The following is a 19,033-nucleotide window of genomic DNA, read 5'->3' as shown; positions in this document are numbered from 1 at the left end:
TTCTTTTTAGTTGCACTTTAAAAAGAGAAACAAAGACTTTCATTAATTTAATTTGTTTTGCATATGGGTAAAAAAGAAAAAACCTCAACGGTCAATATGAAACTGAAAAAAGTGTCAAACTACAATACATAGACCCTTCCAGCCAAAGGAACGTTTATGACAAGGTAGCTAAAAATGGTAAGATTAATGGGATCATGCGTGTAAACTTTTAAGGAAAGAATGCTAAATATTAAGACAAGTTTATTGAAAGTAAGCCAAACTACATCACAATGGTATCATTATTTATTCAAACAGAACCCTGTTACCATATCATACCCTGTTACCACTACCAGGGAAGTATTCTCCTGCTCTTTCCAGTCACATTCAAATGGTTTTATACATACTGTTACTCACTGAATTTGAGTACTCTCTCTTCCTAATGCAATACAACATCCTTAATACTAGTGACTGTTTTGCTTTAGTTAAAACAAACTAATGTTTTAAGCCATTAAGTAAGGGTTATATTTCAAAATAATTATGTGGGGTTTTAGCTGTGTCACTCCCATTGACTTTAACAAGAGTCATGTGGCTAAAACCTCATGCAATGCATTCAAATTTTAAGGTAGCTGACGAACATATTTCACTGCATTAGCACTGCCTAGTGTCTTTTGCTAGTATGAGATGACGGGAAGCTGGTAGTGTAATAGAAAGTCACCATTGCCTGCCTATTCCAAAAACCTTTCATTTAGGACCTGTGCTTTTTTCACAAATGCTTTCAACCTCACTATAACATTGCAGGGAAGTTCTTCCAATCACCAGCAGCTAAGTAGTAAAATTATACGTACACACATGGTATAGAAATTATTCTCCCAAATTTAACAGAATACAAACTTATATCAAAACATCTGAAGTACTGTAAATCCAATTCTCTCCTCCAACATACCACTCCCTTTAAAAAAAATAAATATGAGAGAGGCATATTATTTAGAAGGTTAGAATTGGCCTCATTACATTGGCTTAAAAATCTCAGGTTTTACATTTTCAAAATGACATTTTTAGTGTTTACAGAACACATTAAACAGACATGTATGCTAACTGATTTGATTTTTCACCAGAATTCTTAGTTGAAATGAGTTCAACATTTCAATTGTCTGCAATTTTATCTTATAGCACACAATACACTATCTAATTAAGATATTTGAAAATATATTTACTGTGCATATCAACTCCCATTAAAAAAAACCAAAAGAAAATGATCCATAAGAAGAAAACTTTTAGACAGTCTATCAAAGTACCATAATTATGTGCAAAATCGGTTTATCTTAAAAACCCCAGAGACTGCCAGAAGGGCAATACATGAATAATTAGGGCAACTGGTGACATAAATCCCAAACAAAATGTATTGCTATTGTAAAGTAAACATAAAAGTCAATATACTCATATGGGTAAAGCTATCAACAAATTTCTAACACTTTCTAGACAACATTTTGATGGTGAGTAACAGGCATTAACGTTAAATCAAATTCCCAGATAAAATATTAGAAAAAATTATAAAAATATAGTTAACATTTGTAGCGTATAATTCTCTATATTCACTCTAACATGCACACATCTTACAAAATGCCTTAAAATTATTAGCTGTAGAAATATGGATTACTACACAACATATGAATGACAGTCTTGATGTGCACACCCAATCCAATTGCATTTGGTCTTGAAGGTGTTTTTCTTCAGGGTTACAGCTATATAGTCTGGCAAGAAAACCCCAACATAAAACCCAACAATACCAACCTGATCCCAAATTCCATGTGCATGCAAGTGCTCTCAAACATTTCTGTTCTCCATCTCCCTGTTAACCCCTGAAGAAGAGCTGGTGAGAATGTGAACAGTAACTAATAAGTCAAGTAGAAAATCTCATCAATCAAGTCCGGTAGAACTAATCCATGGCAGAAGAGAAGATGGGTTCTTATTGTCTCATCTCACAGCAACTTTTAAAACAGTATCAAGTTTTCTTCAAGTAAGAAAATTGTTTAATATAATGTTGTGATTAAGTAAAAAATGTAGCATGTGATCTGGTTAAGAAATGATATCATGAGTGTCACTGTTAGGTCTCTGCCGTATAGTCAATGGAGGTAGCGGCTTTCCATAGAAATCTACATAAGAAACATACCAGAAGAAAAATGTTAGTATCGAATTTACAACATCTTTTTCAAAAGGACAGATTATTTCTGTTGAATTCTTGCTGCCTTAAAAAACAGGCAGACCACAATTTTAGGGCCAGATCCTGCAAACAATTACTACCCTGTGTAGCATTTACTAATACTAATAGTGCTATTAGTTTAAATTGGGTTAATCACATTATTAAGAACTATACCCAATAAGGAGTGTTTGTAGGACTGACCATTTAGAAAAACATCCAAACACAGCACTGCTGAATATTGCAGGCATATACAGGACTGACTAAGTCTAGCAATTATGCAACTGCAAAATCAAGGACAGGGACACCTATTCTAGTAAAGAAAATTAGGCCTAGTTTTTCAAAAATGACCAGCAATTTTGGATACCTGACTTCACACATCTTAACAGGGCCTAATTTTCAGAAAGTACTCAATGGCCACTCTCTGAAAATTCAATGTTCTAATGGTGTCTCAAGTTGGGCAGCCAGACATTAAGGTATTCAAAATCACGAATTACTTTGAAAAATTTAGGCCCCAATCTTTAATTTTGACACTACAGCAGTCAGTAGATAGATAGATAAATAGATAGATAGATGACAAAACAGAGGAAAGAGATCCTGCCTTACATAAACAGTTGTTATTTTTACAAACTTGCATGCGAATCAGTACATGCAAAATATTAAAAATAAAATAAAGTGTCAAGAATGGTTGGTAACAAGAAACAGGTGGAAAACAGGAAAATGAACAAGCAGCTTTTAGAACCCTTTGAATCTCAATTTCAATAGTATTGACAATGGAACTGTAAATCTTAAACCAATTATAGCTTGCCATTGCAAATTTTCAGATTTTTTTTTTAAACTCACAACACTGAATATATATTACAATTCACATTAAAAAATATATGCCTTTACAAGAATTTTTATCTATAAATGTAATGACTTACGGTTATATAGTTTTTAGAGTTTAGAACTAACAAAAGCAAGCAAATTCAGGTCTTACTCTTTAAGTACATATATACACGTTAGCAAGATCAGGGTTTTATTTTTCCCCATAATACTTAGGATAAGATCGGCTACTGAAGACTAGTTTTACACTGATGTAAACCATTGAGTTACTCCCATTTTACAATAGTGTGAGAAGAGACTCAGGAGCACAACATTGACAGAACCATTTTGAATCCTGACAGGGTAAATGAAAGCTTTTGAGAGGCTTCTGTTATAGTCTGCCTCTCACTGAGTAACTAAAAAGGAATTTTAGGAAGATTGGGTTTAGAGGGCAATCTAAGCTCCTGTAGCTGAAATAGTTTACGATTGATGCAAATATATCCTTCATCAGGAATAATGTGACATTCATTTACAAGTGTTGTGCTACAGTCACTTGCCTAGCTGGCAAAATTTCAATCTTTAGTTAAAATAATTGCTTAATTAAAGTTTCATATAACTGGCTATACTGCCTGTTGGCTCTGCCTAAACATCCTGCATACAACTCTCCACAAAGAATGATGGAAGAATGATAAGATTCAGATCTTAAATAGACTGATCATCATGTTTACGGTATGTTACTATAGCAAGTCAACAGTACTAAGAAAAAATTATTTCTCTGCTAACACTCAAACAGCACTATAACCAGAGCCTTGCAGGTTTCTTTTACTGCATGTTACACTGTACTGATTTTTAGATCTCTATATTGCCATCACTGTACTATGCATCTACTACACATCTAGAAATAGTCCAACATTTTAAAAAAGATAGATACAAATATTTCAAATTACTCTCCTATTCTTACTAACACAGAGAGTCACACAAGAGCAAATAGGAATACTAAGGGAGCACTTGTGGTATTTCATGAGCACAGACATAAACTAAAGCCACAGGAGTCACATTAAAGGGGATGGAGGCTTTAGATTCCCAAATGATGTGCTTGCTTTATTGACCTATCAAATATTTGTATTCTTTGCAAGTGACTTCAGTAAAATAAACATGTTATAAAGTTATGACTGTACATCAGTATGAAATGGTGTTTGAAGTTTAACAAATTGGTTATTTTCAGTGGCTTTTTTCTTGACTAAAAGGCCCCAAAACTACTCTAAGTGGAGCACCTGCAAAAAGAATTTTCTCATCCTACAGTAATTGTGGTTCTTCGAGATATTGCAGTTCGTGTGGATCCCACTGTAGGTGTGCATGTGCCTCATGTGCACGAGACAGGATTATTTGAATAGCAGTGTCCGTTGCCTCATTGTAGTCTTATGAGAGGGCATAAAGGGTGCAGCACCTGCAACTCTCCCCAGTTCCATTGCAATTCAAAGCCTGGGCTAGCTCAAGAGTGTGAAAAGCAGCGATGGAGGGCAGGTTGTGAGATCCACACTGACTACGTCATCTTAAAGGAACTTGCAGTACCTGTCAGTTAAGTAACCTTTCTTCTTTGAGTTTGTGTCAGTGCAGATCACACTGGAGGTGACTAGAATGCTGTCTTCCTTCAGGATGGTGGAGATGAGAAGTTTCAACTGTATCAGTCCAACAGCGACTGCAGTACTGCTCTCCTGACCTTGCCACCTGATCTAGCTGCTGACTACAAGGCACAGTGTTTGACAAAAGAGGTTACTTCTTGTTGCCGTACAGATCTCTGATACTGGCACACTTGTGAAGCAAGTGGTGGACTGTTGCTTATGCTCCAGTTTAGCACTATTTGCAGTTTGTTGGGAGAGATACAACATCCAACTGGTAACACAGCTTCACTGCGATATCCTTCATTACCCGTGACATGGCCTGACTTTTAGAAACCCTGGTTGTGACTAGAAATAGACAGGGTGACAGTCTGAACAGCTCAGTCCTGGAAACGTAATAAAGTAAACTCCAGGATACCTCTAGTGTATGTGATTTCTTTTCTCACAGTTCATTGTGGCTTTGGGAAGAAAACTGGCATATTGATTGATTGCTTAAGGAGGTCTCAGAATTTCACCTAAGGAATGAACTTATGGGGGGTGGGGAGGGAGACACGCGGGGGTGTCAGCACCACCTTTTCGCTATGGGAAGTTGAATGGATAGGATCGGCCATATGTGCTTGAAGCTCCCTCAGTCGTCTAGCTGAAGTGAGAGCCACTAGGAAGACAGGTTTCAGAGTAGCAGCCGTGTTAGTCTGTATCCGCAAAAAAAAAAACAGGAGTACTTGTGGCACCTTAAAGACTAACAAATTTATTTTAGCATGAGCTTTCGTGAGCTAAAGCTCACTTCTTCGGATGCATAGAATGGAACACACAGACAGGAGATATTTATACATACAGAGAACATGAAAAGGTGGAAGTATGCATACCAACAGGCAGAGTCTAATCAATTGAGATGAGCTATCGTTAGCAGGAGGAAAAAAAACTTTTTGAAGTGATAATTAAGATGGCCCATAGAAGGTGTGAGGAGAACTTAACATAGGGAAATAGATTCAATTGGTGTAATGACCCAACCATTCCCAGTCTTTATTTAGACCACAGTTAATGGTATCTAGTTTGCATATTAATTCAAGTTCAGCAGTCTCTCTTTGGAGTCTGTTTTTGAAGTTTTTTTGTTGCAAAATTGCCACCTTCAAGTCTGTCACTGAGTGGTTAGGAAGGTTGAAGTGTTCTCCCACTGGTTTTTGAATGTTATGATTCCTGATGTCAGATTTGTGTCCATTTATTCTTTTGCGTAGAGACTGTCCGGTTTGGCCAATGTACATGGCAGAGGGGCATTGCTGGCACATGATGGCATATATCACGTTGGTAGATGTGCAGGTGTACGAGCCCCTGATGGTGTGTCTGATGTGATTAGGTCCTGTGATGGTGTCACTTGAATGGATATGTGGACAGAGCTGGCATCGGGCTTTATTGCAAGGATAGGTTCCTGGGTTAGTGTTTATGTTGTATGGTGTGCGGTTGCTGGTGAGTATTTGCTTCAGGTTGGGAGGAAGACAGTATTCAGAGCAAAGTGATGCAAGGAGCATTCTGAGAGAGAATAAAATGGAAACTCCATGAGCCTCAGGAGGACTGTACTGAGGTCCCAGGCAGGGGGTAGGTTTTCTAACATATGGGTAAGTATATAATAGCACTTTGAGAAACTTCAGTACTGAAGAGGGATGAGGAAGGGAAGTAGGTGGGGGGAGGATATGGAAATGAATGGGGTAGCCACGGGCAATGATGTTCAACGCTCACTTGTCTGAAGCGATATCGGACCAAGCCCGATGGAACAGGCAATGTGACTTCTTAAGATGGCTGCTGTCTCCTGATCATTTCTGACGTGGTTCCTGACAAATCTGCTGTTTAGCTGCTGGAGTGAGGTGGGTGATGGAGGAGGCAGATCTCAAGTATTGCAGTGGTTTCTGCAGTGGGTAGACCCGATGTCTACTCTAAAAACAGGGGTGAGCCTGCTGTCTTTCTGTTTAGGCTGATATTTGTAGGGCTTCCTAGAGGGGTAGTGTATAAATTCCTAGTGACCCCAGGGTGGCCCTTAAATTTTTCAAAGACTGGAGTGCTTTGTCCATTCTTTTGCTGAAGAGCTCATTCCCTCGATCATCTATAGAGGGTTCTATATAGTGTCTTGGACCTCCTTTGGTATTTCAGATGTCAAGAGCCATGGTCACAACTGTGGCCATATCAGAGGCATCTATGGCTGCCCATAGAGCTGTTCTAGCAACTGTTCGGCCTTCTTTAATGATCTCTCTAATTTCCTCCTAGCATCCTGCTCTTCCTAGTTTGCCACACAGAGTTGAAGTCAGGCAGATGAGTAGACTTTGCACCCAGAAAGGTCCAGTTTTGGGGGGTGTTTGTTCTTGGGCTTGCCTTTGTTGAGTTTTGACTTTTCCGCCTCTGATGATGGTGTTCTGGGTAGTGATGTCACAAGGGAGCCTGTTGTCCTCCTCTTCCTGGAGGTACAAGAGGGAGATCTGCTGCGAGACACCTGAGATGGCAGCCCCCATTCAGGCCAGCGTGGCCAGGGCAACATACTGGCCAGTTGCAGCTGTCGGCCCAATGCCACTCATACCTCCTTTGCAGCAGTGCCCTGAGAGAGGGATCTCTGGTACTAGCTCTAGGGTTGGCTCTCAGAAAGTAGAGGAGAAGCATCTCTGCTCAACACCATGGAGCAGGTATAAACCAGTGATGGTGAAGAAGAGTAAGACTCTTCAAATGACAGTGCCATGGAGTAAGGGCTCAGATTCAATTCTGGTGCTGGGTACTACCTTGGTACAAATGATGTCCCCAGAGGGGATCTCGACAGTTCTGAGAGACTATACATAGGGCTTATAATTGGCAGGGTGGTTGGTGCTGGTGCATTCATTGATGCTAGTGTTGATGCTTGTTTACTGCATTTTGCTCCTTCCTCAGACACTTTGACCTTGGAGGAGAGAAGACACTTCTCCTCTCTATGGGATGGTGTCTCCTGATGCTCAGCGCTGTGTTTGAGCTCCATTTTCTTTTGGTCTCACCGCTCTGTTGGTGCACCAGTGTTGGCTCCAATGATGACACTGTCTGAGCCAGAGGCGCCACTGCCAAAGATGGGGTTGTCAACTCTGGTGTGAATGTAGTGGTGACTGGGGCTGAAGGACTTGGTCAATGTCAACATAACCAGTGCCAATTCTTGCATCATCTTCTTTCCTGCCATTCTTTCACTACTGGACCCTGTGATATTACTAATGAGGGCATTCTGCGCCAAAAAAAAATAAAAATTCTGCATACAATATTTTAAAATTCTGTACATTTTATGTGGCAAATAAATGTGGAGGCTCCAACATGGCACTGAGTAGGACAGGCCACTGATTGCACAGAGGTGGGAATTCACTCTGCAGCTCTTCCACCCTCCACCCCCCGGGACACGGACTCAGCAGTGAGGCTACACCCAACCTTGACACAGCACAAGCACCGGGCCTGCCTCAGAACCACCCCAGGGCCCTGCCCCTCCATGCCAAGTGCACGAGGTGTGGGCAGGCAGGCTCAGCCCGGCAGGATCCATCCAGGTGTGGGCAAAGAGGGTTCAGTATGGGTCAATCTGGGTGCGGGCAGCTCAGAGATGGATCTGGACGCACCGAGGTTTGTTGGGGGGTTCTGGGTGCAAGGGTAATGGGACTCTGTGGGGGAGTCCAGGTGAAGGTGGTTGGAGCTCAGTGGCAGTGCGGGACTGGGAGCAGGGGATAGAACTTGGCAGGGGGTCTGAGTGTGGGGGTTCAGATGCTGGGGGAGTAGGGCTCAGTGAGGTGGGGATCCAGGTGCACCTAGTTGGGTCTCGGTGGGGTGGAGATCTAGGTGCGGGTGACTTAGCAGGGTGGTCCAGCTGCAGGGGAAGTGGGGCTCAGCATGGGTGGTTCTGGACAGTGATCCCTCCCTGTAACAGGCGGGTCCGGGGCTCAACCCTCTGAGGGGAGGAGGGGAGCCACACCGGCCCGCTGGTCTCACAGGGGTGCTCTGTCCTGTCCCTTTAAGGCGAGGTAAATGAAGACAGAGTCAGTTGGGGCTCAGTCCTTTTGCTGTCAGGCTGAGCTATAAGCAGTACTAACGGTCTGGCAAAGGCCCAGGCCCTCTGGATCAGGGGCTGGGCGACAAACAGTATAAGGGCAGGCCTCTTGTGGCAGGCTGCCAGTAGCAAGCAGTACAGGGGCTCAGGCCTCTTGTAGCAGGCTGAGCTAGTAGCGAACAGTATAAGGGCTCAGGCCTCTTGTGGCAGGCTGAGCCAGTAGCAAACAGTACAGGGGCTCAGGCCTCTTGTGGCAGGCTGAGCCAGTAGCAAACAGTACAGGGGCTCAGGCCTCTTGTGGCAGGCTGAGCCAGTAGCAAACAGTATAAGGGCTCAGGCCTCTTGTGGCAGGCTGAGCCAGTAGGTAGAGGGGGACGACTGCCACCCGTGAGTGGGGTGGCAGGGGGGACACAGGCCCACCCACTCCACTGTGTCCCGGCCCGGGGCCCTAGGCAGCGGTCGTCACCGCTGACGGTCAGTGGGGATCCTGACCGCAACACACTGACATGGGTTCAGTCTGGTCAGCAGCCTGACTGAGGTCAGCTGCCCCCGGGCCACTTCCACTATCCCCCTCTTGCCCTACCTGGTCCACGGCGTCTGGCCCCGGGAAGTCCCACTGCATGGGCTCGTCCCCGCCCGGGCTGGGAGGTAGGTCTGGTAGGCTCGTAGGAAAGTCCGGCCAAACCGGGGGCTCCTCAGGGTAACAGCACGACAGCTGGGGCGCTCCCCCGGGCTCCTCGTCGTAGGTGGCGCGGGGGAGCTCCGGCTGGTCTTCCCAGGAGCGAGGTAGGGTGCTCTCCGTCCAGTTCAGGCAGTCGCTCGGGGCTACTGTGGTTCCTTCGGTAGGAGCTCCCTCAGGCAGGTCTGCTCTCTCCGGTGGCTGAGCCCTGACTGAGCTGGGAAGCCCGGCTTTTATTCTTCCGGGTCGCCGCCTGACCCTCTGAGGGGCGGGCTCACCGTGCTGTAGCCCCGCCCCTTCCTGTGTCCGGGGCTCAACCCTCTCCGGGGAGGAGGGGAGCCACACCGGCCCGCTACACTCCCCCTGAGGTGGGGAGCGACGGGTGCAGGAAGCAGGGACAGATTGCAGAGCTTCCTGCAGCCTGGGCAGAAATCTAAGGGTGGGTCTGACCGAACTCTGGATGCTGTGCAGGGGAAGAGGAAGTCCTCCTCCACCCAACCCAGCCGGGACTACCACATTCACTCGGTTTCGTCTTGCTGCCATGGGCAATAAGAAGGAACTGAAGGACGCTCATGGCCGTTTCATCCTTTATGTCCTTGCATGGGAGCATGAGGCAGCACAGGGAGCATGGTGGCCCCAACAGACACTGTTAATCAAAAACACATGCTCTCATGCACCTGAATGCCTAAAGTGGGATTCGCACTAACATACTCAAAGAACTTCAGTTTTTAAATTTCAGAAAATATTACATGTAGCAGAGGACAAAAGGACCTGAAATCAAAAAACACAATGGATTGGACTGCTCTAGGGTTTAAAAAGTTGTTTCACAGAGTTAGTTACTGGGAAAATTTTGCACTAATTAAATAAATCCCTGAGAAGAACAAGGGTAAACAATGTTTTTGCAAAAAGCAACAAGAGTCCTGTGGCACCTTATAGACTAACAGACATATTGGAGCATAAGCTTTCGTGGGTGAATACCCACTTCATCAGACGCATGCATCACTCACGAAAGCTTATGCTCCAATACATCTGTTAGTCTATAAGGTGCCACAGGACTCTTTGTTGCTTTTTACAGATCCAGACTAACATGGCTACCCCTCTGATACTTGACACAATGTTTTTGCATTTGCTTGCTAGATCCAAACTCCCATGGTCTTCAATGGATACCTGCAGTCAATAGGAGTTCCTCTCACAGCATCTTTCATTCAAGGATCTCAAAGTATTATCACAATTTTACAGATGGGAAAACTGAGGAATACAGAGGTTAGGTGACTTGTCCAAGGTCACACACAGCCAGTGGCAGAGCTGGGAATAGAACTTAAGTCTCTTGATTTCCAGTCCCGTGCTCTACCCACAAAACAGAACGCCTCACTTATGAGCAAATCAGATGTAAGCAAAGAGTATGACCCTTTCCCTTCCCTCCCTACCTCTTTTCTGGCTTTTCTTTCTCTCTTTCTTCTCTTTAAACTCCTTAAAAGAAGAGTAAGATTGTTTTATGGTTAAGATTTAATAAATATAAACTACAGATACTTCTCTTATTGCATGTAACAGTGTCTCCTGTAGAAAGTAATTTTTTTCTTTTAAAATCTCATTTCACTTATATCCATTTGATCAGAATTTGAAAAAACACTAACGTAAAAAAAAATAACATATGCTATAAAAGCCTCTGTATGGCACTGGGAACAAGCTGTAATACCAGACAATATACAAAACATCTCTTGCAGGGTCTGCTGTAAAAGGAGATGTTTTATGCAAACAAACAATACTGAAATTATTTCTGCCCTAAATAGATATTTAAATTGTTATTAGAATTAAGAGGAATAATAATTCAGCTCAAGGAGGAAAAGTTAAAACCAGGAATCTCCTATATTTTAATACAAGTCACTAAACTTAATCCTCCCAGCATTTGGTGCATTTACAGGGACATTTTCTATTACAGTGTCAGCTATGTAATTCAAAGGTGCACAGATGCCTCTAATTTTCATTCTGGCAATAAAACATATCCAGATCTATGCCAAAGTACACATGGATGATGCCCATAACATGTTACTTTTTTTTAAATTAAATGTAGTTCTTTGTTTTAAAATATTTTGGAACTGTCAAATTAAAGTTCTTCGCATTCAGAATGTTGCCAATATGTATGGATAATTGAAATGTATATTTGATTTACTTCTAAGTTTTAAAAGCATTTTAAACTACGATGAAGTAAAAAAAGAAGAAGTGTTTGATTTTGAAATTTTAAGGGATGGGCCCTGTTACTGCAGTATATATGGCATATCATAATAGGTACGTGCATGCTATTGTACAAACATCCTCAAATGATTTATGACACCACATGCTGCTTTGAACTCCTTTTGGGGGGGAAAGGAAATAAAGAGAACAAACACATTAAAAAAAAGGAACAGAAAATCAAAAATATGCTTTTAACAAGCAAAGGGTTAGTTTTTGGTTGAAGGTATTAAAGAAATAAAAAGGTGAAGAATGGAATGAATGTATAAGAGAACAATGAATAATGCTCTTTTTTTAAAAATTACCAGTATGACGGGTTTCACCAAGAGGTTCAAGTTTTCGAAGTCTATTAACGTTGGGGGTTCCCCAGCCAACTAAAGAAAAACACACACAATAAAAAACGTACCGCTGTCAAAATATTTGGCTTTGAAGAAAAGCTGGGAGGGCGGGGGAATCTTTCTTCTCAGGAGACAAGAAAGCATCAGGGGGTGGGAGAAGGAATACTTTATACATGGTGTATTAGTGAATCCACTGGAAACAAAATACTATTTAGAATGTAATGTAAAGCAACGATGAAAAATATCTTAATATTTTAGAGTTGCACTTACATTTTTTTGCACTTTTGTTAAGCAACAGACAAAACACTCTCTCTGTTTCCCCAGCTTTATACTTTCAACCTAATATTAATTCCATACACTGTAAAAGATTCCATCAATAGATGCAGATACTGAAAAAGTTAACCAATTAAAAAGCTGGAAGAACAGTGTACTTCAATCAGATAGGACAAGCAGATCATCCTGAAAATCAGGACACTAGCTATTTGTAAGACAAGATATCTAAATCATCTCTGAAATATTTTTGTACCTGCCTGTTAATTGCTGTAGGTACCATCAGTATTTTTTTTTCCTGCCATAGAAGTAATGTTCAAGTTATACCAAGGTGCATGATTTCCAAGATCTGTGAGGAGTTCAAAAGATTAAGTTTTCTACTGGCAGTTTTACATATTAATAATCAGATTTTTCTTACTCAGCACATTATGAGCGTTCTTGGAAGGATATCACTGGGCCTTCTTTTGGCTTTCTGGAAAGCAAGTGATTGTGTGTTTTCTCCAGCTGTTCCTACTGAAGAAGCTCACAATATGATGAGCAAGAAATCAGAATGGTCACACTTTATATTTAAGTAATATTAACAATTTATAAAGGGTTATTATTGATATATGTAGTTATACCAAATACATTACATCTGAATGGGGAGTTATTGAAGCATAGCTATATATTACTCTTCTACAGCCATGCTGGTCAATTTTCCCAAGCCCTAACTAGGAACTGAGAAAATATACCCTGCAGGTTAGCTTGCCTAGTGAGTTGAGAGACTTAGGGAAAGCCTACTGACATAATGATAGTGCTCAACAGCCTCGTACAAGTGGAGATCTACATGGGCAATTCTCAAAAGAAACTAATCGAACTATGATGGCGTAATCCTGTGTGAAAACTGTTTTTCTCTGCGTATTTAAAAAGCCAAGTCTTTTAAGGGCCAAGCTTTCATGAAGTGGCACACTTATCACCACAGGGTATTTAACTCACCTGGTGGAAGAGGTGGAGGTGGGGTCGGATTTTTGGGAACAGCTTCCTCTGCACTGATTGGTTCCACCCTGTGACTCCTTTTTAACTTCAGTTTCTTTGTTTTCTTTTTACTGGTATCTACACCAAATGGAAAGAAAACAGTTCATGGACTACACATTTACTGTTAAGAATGAACTCTACAATACGGTACAGATGGGTCCTTGTGATGACTATAAGTGTTGGGATGGACTGCCCTAAGTATTTTCATTCAGCAGTCTTGACGTGATATATAACCCACACAACAGACTTTTAAACCTTATTACTGTAAATAATCGAGTATGTGCATATAAGGTCCAACGTTTGTCTTTAGAAAGGTGAGTACAACTCATTGATATTAATGCAAGGTGTGTTACGGATTTGACGGTACTGGTAAAAATGGGTCGATTGTAACTGGATAAGACTGATGAATACAATAATTCTTGGTTGAATTATGACATTCCTCTGTACAGTAACATAATTGTGTATTTGTATCCTTCAGTTATTTGTGATGTGGCATGTACAAAGTCATACAGACACAGGGAAGAGTTGGGTGAAAAATAAGACAATCCAATTAAATATAACAGTGGTAGTTATGACAGTAAGTGGCTATGTTCAAATTGGAGTTATCACCTGAATCAAGGCATTCTGAGGTTTGTTGGTCACCCTCTTCTTCATGCTCTAATTGCTGTGCGAGTGCAGATTTGTATGTTTCTATAAGTCTATAATCATTTGTTTTTTGGCTACAGCTGCTGGTCAGGCTCTGTGTGTCCATTTGTTCCTGCTCTGCTTTAGGTTTCAAGGCAATGGCATCCTTTTCAATCTCCATCCTCTGCCTCTTCTCTTGTTCAATTCTTTTTTCATTCTAGCAAAAGTAGTACAAGATGTCATTTTAACAATATCGAGTGTCAGGGACTGCACTAAAAAGATAGGAAGAGCATCCTAAACACAAGGGGGTAGACTCTGATAGACCTTTTTTTTTTTTAAAATTCTCATGTGTAGCATAATTAACAAGTTTCAAGAATGTGCAAAAGAGGAAATAAAACCCCAAGTTTCACAAGATGCTGCTCAAGATTTAACCTAGAAAAATGAACAACTAAAAGCTCTAGAAGTAATGTTTAGACTTCTGAGTGGTAACCAGTTTAGGGAGGAATGGCTGCATACAGCTTCAGGGCCTAAATGTGTTTTCATTCTTTTTACTTTTTTTAAATGCCATGTGAGAAAAAGATACAAGTACGAACAGTGTCAATACCCCGAGCAAGAGAATTAAAAACTCTTACTAACTCCTTCAATTTCTATTCATTTATTTTGTTTAGAAAGACACACAAGTTTTGAAATACCTTGCAAATCACCATTTTGTCTTGGTGGAACTTTGATTACGTAATGCAGACTTGATAGAGCATCTGTTCCACAAGTTCCACATAATGAGCAGCTCTGCAGCACTTGTAGCACTCTCCTTCTCCCCCCTCCCCACAGGTGCGCAGTACTGTAGGATCCTGTGAAATGTGTCATTGTGCACATAGCCGACTTTACAGGATATGATTGTGTGGATGCTCGTCCTGGAGAGTAGGACCAAGTCTTGACTATTTACATTTATCGGAGCTCACTATTTTTTTCTATAAGCACAATATCTTAAATCAAACAAAAGAAAAATATGGTACACTAAATATGAATCTGATGACTATTTGAATTAAAAGGAAGTGTCTGAAGAAAACTTCATTTATACAGTTTTCATGTTCCATAACTAACACACCAGTCCAACAGCTCTAAACCAATTGAAAATACTGTATTATGCTGCAAGTCTGTATGGTTAAGTAAGGCGGGGGACTCTATATGACTGGCCACATGGTTGAAACAGCTCCCATAAAGCCAAAATAAAACCCCACTTTTGCGACAAAAATTAAAAGGAGTGAATGAAGCTGATTCCAATTAAATGGGTAACCAAAAATGGCTTCTTCTGAACATTGCAACAGTTTATTCTGAAAATCCTGCAGTAAATTGCATGGCAATCAAAACATTTTTCTTAAATTAGTACTAAGATATTTCTTTATTGTTAGATTACTGATACAACTTCACAGCACACAAAAAACAGTTACTAACCTTTCGTAACTGTTGTTCTCCGAGATGTGTTGCTCATGTGCATTTCATGTTAGGTGTGTGCGCGCTGCATGCAGCGGTGCCCGAGATTTTTCCCCTCAGTGGTATCCATTGGGTTGGCTTAGCACCTTCTGGAGCTACATACTTATGTGTCATTATAACGGGTGCCGCCCACCACGCACCCTCTCAGTTCCTTCTTGCTAGTTAACTCCAGCAGAAGGATAGGAGGGTGGGTCATGGAATGGACATGAACACCACATCTCAAAGAACAACAGTTACAAAAAGCTGGTAACCACTTTTTCTTCTTCGAGTGCTTGCTCGTGCTCATTCCATGTTAGGTGACTCACAAGCAGTACCCCAGGAGGTGGGGTCAGAGCTCATAGACACTCTCTTCTGTAACTGGCGTCATCTTGGGCCTGCTAGGTAATGATGTTGTAGTGGGATGCAAAGGTATGCACCAGCGACCAGGTTCCGGCTCTGCAGATGTCCTGAATTTGGACCTGCACGAGACATGCTGCTGATGAAGCCTGGGCTTGTATGGAGTGAGCAGTTAAGATGGATGGAGGCAGGACATTTGCCTGCTCATAGCAAGCCCAAATACAGGCAGTTATCCAGGACAAGACCCTCTGGGCAGACACAGGAAGCCCTCTCATCCTTTCTGCTATTGTTACGAAGAGTTGCGTCAACTTGTGGAAGGGTTTTGTCCTTCTCAATATAAAAAGCAAGGGCATGCCTAATGTCAGAGTGAAGCAGCTGTTCCTCAGAGTTCTTGCGAGGTTTCTGGAAGAGACTGTTAGGAAAATGGCTTGCTTGTTAAGGAATTATGACACCACCTTTGGTAGAAAGGCCAGATTGGCACACAGTTAGACCTTGTCCTTAAAGAACACAGGGTAAGGCAGTTCTGACATAAGGGCCTTGATTTCAGAGACCCTTCTAGCTGAGGTGATCACCACTAGGAAGGCAACCCTCCAAGAGAGAAGTAGCAGGGGGCACAATGCTAATGGCTTAAAGGTGGGACCTGTGAGTCTTGACAGAACCAGGTTTAAGTTCCATGGGGGGGTCAGCTCACAGACCTGAGGACAGAGCCTCTCCAGCCCCTTGAGAAACCATATTGTCATCTCCTGGGAGAACACTGACCGGCTGTTCACTGGAGGGTGGAATGCTGAGATGGCTGCTAAGTGTACCTTGATAGACATGAGAGTCAGGCCCTGCTGCTTTAAGTGGAGCAAATAAACCAAGATAGACTGGAAGGAAGATTGAGATGGCGAGAGCACACTGAGAAGCCCAAATTGAGAAATGCTTCCACTTGCCCAGGTAGGTAGCCCTGGTGCAAGGCTTTCTATTACCTAGAAAGATCTGCTGGACCTGTTCCAAGCAAGTCTGTTCTTCTGGGTTCAGCCATGCAATAACCATGCAGTTGGGGGCAAGAAGGCAAGGTCTGGGGAAGCAACCAGCTACGGTCTTGTTAAATTAGGTCTGGATGGAGTGGGAGCCAGAGTGGGGCTGCTACAGACAGGTCCAGGAGCGTGCCAAATCAGTGGTGATATGGCCATGCCAAAGCTACCAGAATAACTCTCACCTTGTCCCGTTTGATTTTTAGGAGGACCTTGTGAACCAAGGGGATTGGAGGAAAGGCATAGAATAGGAGATCTGTCCATGGGTAGAGGAAAGCATCGGAGAGGGAGCCTGGGCTGTGCCCGCACAGCAAACCTCCAGGTGAAAGGAGCACTTGTGGTGAGAGGAAAAGGAACTGCTGAGGATATCTGCCAATACATTCTGGGCTCCCAGGAAATGTGACACCTCAAGATGAACGGAGTGCTTTGCATAGAAGTCCCACAGATGGATAGTCTCCTGACACGGGGCCAAAGATCAAGCCCCACCCTGCTTGTTGATGTAAAACATGGCCACAGTATTGTCTGTCAGGACTTGCACCACCTCGCCTGAGATCTGGGGAAGGAACACTTGGCATGCTAAGCGTACCGCCCTAAGCTTCCTGACATTTATGTGCAAAGAGAGTTCTTCTTGGGACCAGAGGCCCTGAGTTCTGAGTTTGGCTCCCCACCTTAAGTCTGACACATCCGAGATTAAAGTACATGCCGCCACGTGCCCCAACAGTTTGAGGCAAACCTGAGCTGTTGTGATTGGGTGGACCTTGACATTGGATATCATGTCTGACCGGGGCTTAAATTAGGCCTCCGGCAGAAAGGCCCTGGCTTAGGTTGAGTCGAGCATTGCCTCGATAAATTTTATTCTCTGAATTGAGGAAAGAATTGACTTCTGCTAGTTTATCAGCAGACCCAGCACTCAGAAGGTGGCTCGGACCATGCTGGTACTGTTCTGTACTTAAGCCTGCTACCAACCTTTGCTCAGCCAGTCAAGGTACGAGTAGAACTGGACACCTCGCTGTCTGAGGAAGGCTGCTATTAGCGCCATACATTTCATGAAAACCCGGGGGGCTGCCAATAGGCCAAAGGGAAGAGCGGTGAATTGGTAGTGGCGTTGACCCACTATAAAGCTGAGAAATCTTTTGTGGCCACAGAAGACAGAAATGTGAAAGTATGCGTCCTTTAAGTCAAGGGTGGTGTACCAGTCTCCTGGATCCAGGGAGGGAATGATGGAAGCTAGGGAGACCATGCGGAACCTCAGTTTCTGTTGAAGTGATGAAGGTCAAAGATACGCCAGAGGCCCCCTTTGGGATTAGCAGATACCGGGAGTAAAACTCCTTCCCTCTCAAGTCTTGGGGAACCTCCTCCACAACCCTCATCCATAGGACAGATGGAACCTCCTGGACGAGGAGTTGCTCATGAGATGGGTGCCTGAAGAATGACAGGAGTGGGGGGTGGGAGGGAGAGGTGGATAAAAACCCACGGGTATATCTGCCTGTCCCTGTACTCAGGACCCAATGGACTGATATTATGTATGACCATGCAGGGCTGAATAGGGACAGACAGTCCAAAACCAAAAAGGGAGTCAGATCCGAAACGGTGACTGGCACAGTACCCTCAGGCACACCTTCAAAAAGCCTGCTTAAGCCTCCAGGGTATCAATAAGGCTGTGTGAGATGTCTCTAAGCTGCTCGAATTTCGAGACCCAGGGTCTCGGGACAGCCTCGTGTGGGACGGATGAGGAGGTGGCTTGCACCAGAGGGGCTCCTTCCTCTTCCTCAACTACATTAACCTGAGCCGACTCCTGAACATTGGTACAGGGGTCAATATCGGAGTCGGGGTCCGGTGCCGACTGGGAAGGAGCAGTAGCCTGTCTCTTGGAAACCACCAAGTAGGAGCGATGGGAAGTAGGACCTGGTAATGGGGAAAACCCTCAGGGATTCCAGTAAGGCCATGGCATAGGCCAGTGGCCCATTGGCCAGGTGCCGGCAGGGGGAGTGGCACTGAAGTCCAGTGGCAGATAGGCCGGGTACTGGAGATGGGCTTTAGGTTGCACATAAGGTGATCTTGACACCGGGATCAGGGACGGCTTGCCCTTATAGGGTGCCAGGGGGCCAAGTACCGAGAAGAATCCTGACACTCTTTGTTCCTTTCTACTTCCGGTCACTGGAACTGACAGATGTCCTGCTGGAGTTGCAGGAACCGGGAGAGAAAGTAGGTCCCTAGCTACTTGGAAAGCCTCTGGGATCTATGGATTGGTCAGACCACTGATACCACGGTGGCTTCCAGGTGTCAGCGGAGGGTCCCGCACTGGACTCAATGTTCTAGCTGGAGTTGATGGTGCCATTGCAGGCCCGGGAGAGGAAGAGTAACCTGGTATGGGTCTCACTGTGCTGCCTTCTCTCCGCTTGTCTTTTTT

General features: G+C 43.3%; 1 protein-coding gene across 5 annotated transcripts in view; it reads right to left on the bottom strand.

Moving 5' to 3' along the window:
• Nucleotides 1-223: 223 nt before the first annotated feature.
• ARL13B (ADP ribosylation factor like GTPase 13B) overlaps nt 224-19,033 on the bottom strand; it is an 87,622-nt gene continuing 68,812 nt past the window's right edge. For 2 of the 5 annotated variants that reach the window (XM_045001935.1, XM_045001936.1), the window contains exons 8-11: nt 13,766-13,997; nt 13,118-13,234; nt 11,840-11,908; nt 224-2,132 (exon numbers count right to left, since the gene is read on the bottom strand). In XM_045001935.1, the coding sequence (XP_044857870.1) occupies nt 2,056-2,132; nt 11,840-11,908; nt 13,118-13,234; nt 13,766-13,997 (495 nt within the window). In that variant the 3' untranslated portion in view covers nt 224-2,055. Of the gene's footprint in view, nt 2,133-10,732; nt 10,776-11,839; nt 11,909-12,402; nt 12,492-13,117; nt 13,235-13,765; nt 13,998-19,033 lie in introns of all 5 variants that reach the window. The other 3 variants (XR_006576227.1, XM_045001937.1, XM_045001938.1) reach the window with 3 other exon arrangements.

This window comes from Mauremys mutica, chromosome 1 (assembly GCF_020497125.1).
Source record: "Mauremys mutica isolate MM-2020 ecotype Southern chromosome 1, ASM2049712v1, whole genome shotgun sequence".
Lineage (NCBI taxonomy): Eukaryota > Metazoa > Chordata > Testudines > Geoemydidae > Mauremys > Mauremys mutica.
This window is presented reverse-complemented; position numbering and strand designations above follow the sequence as displayed.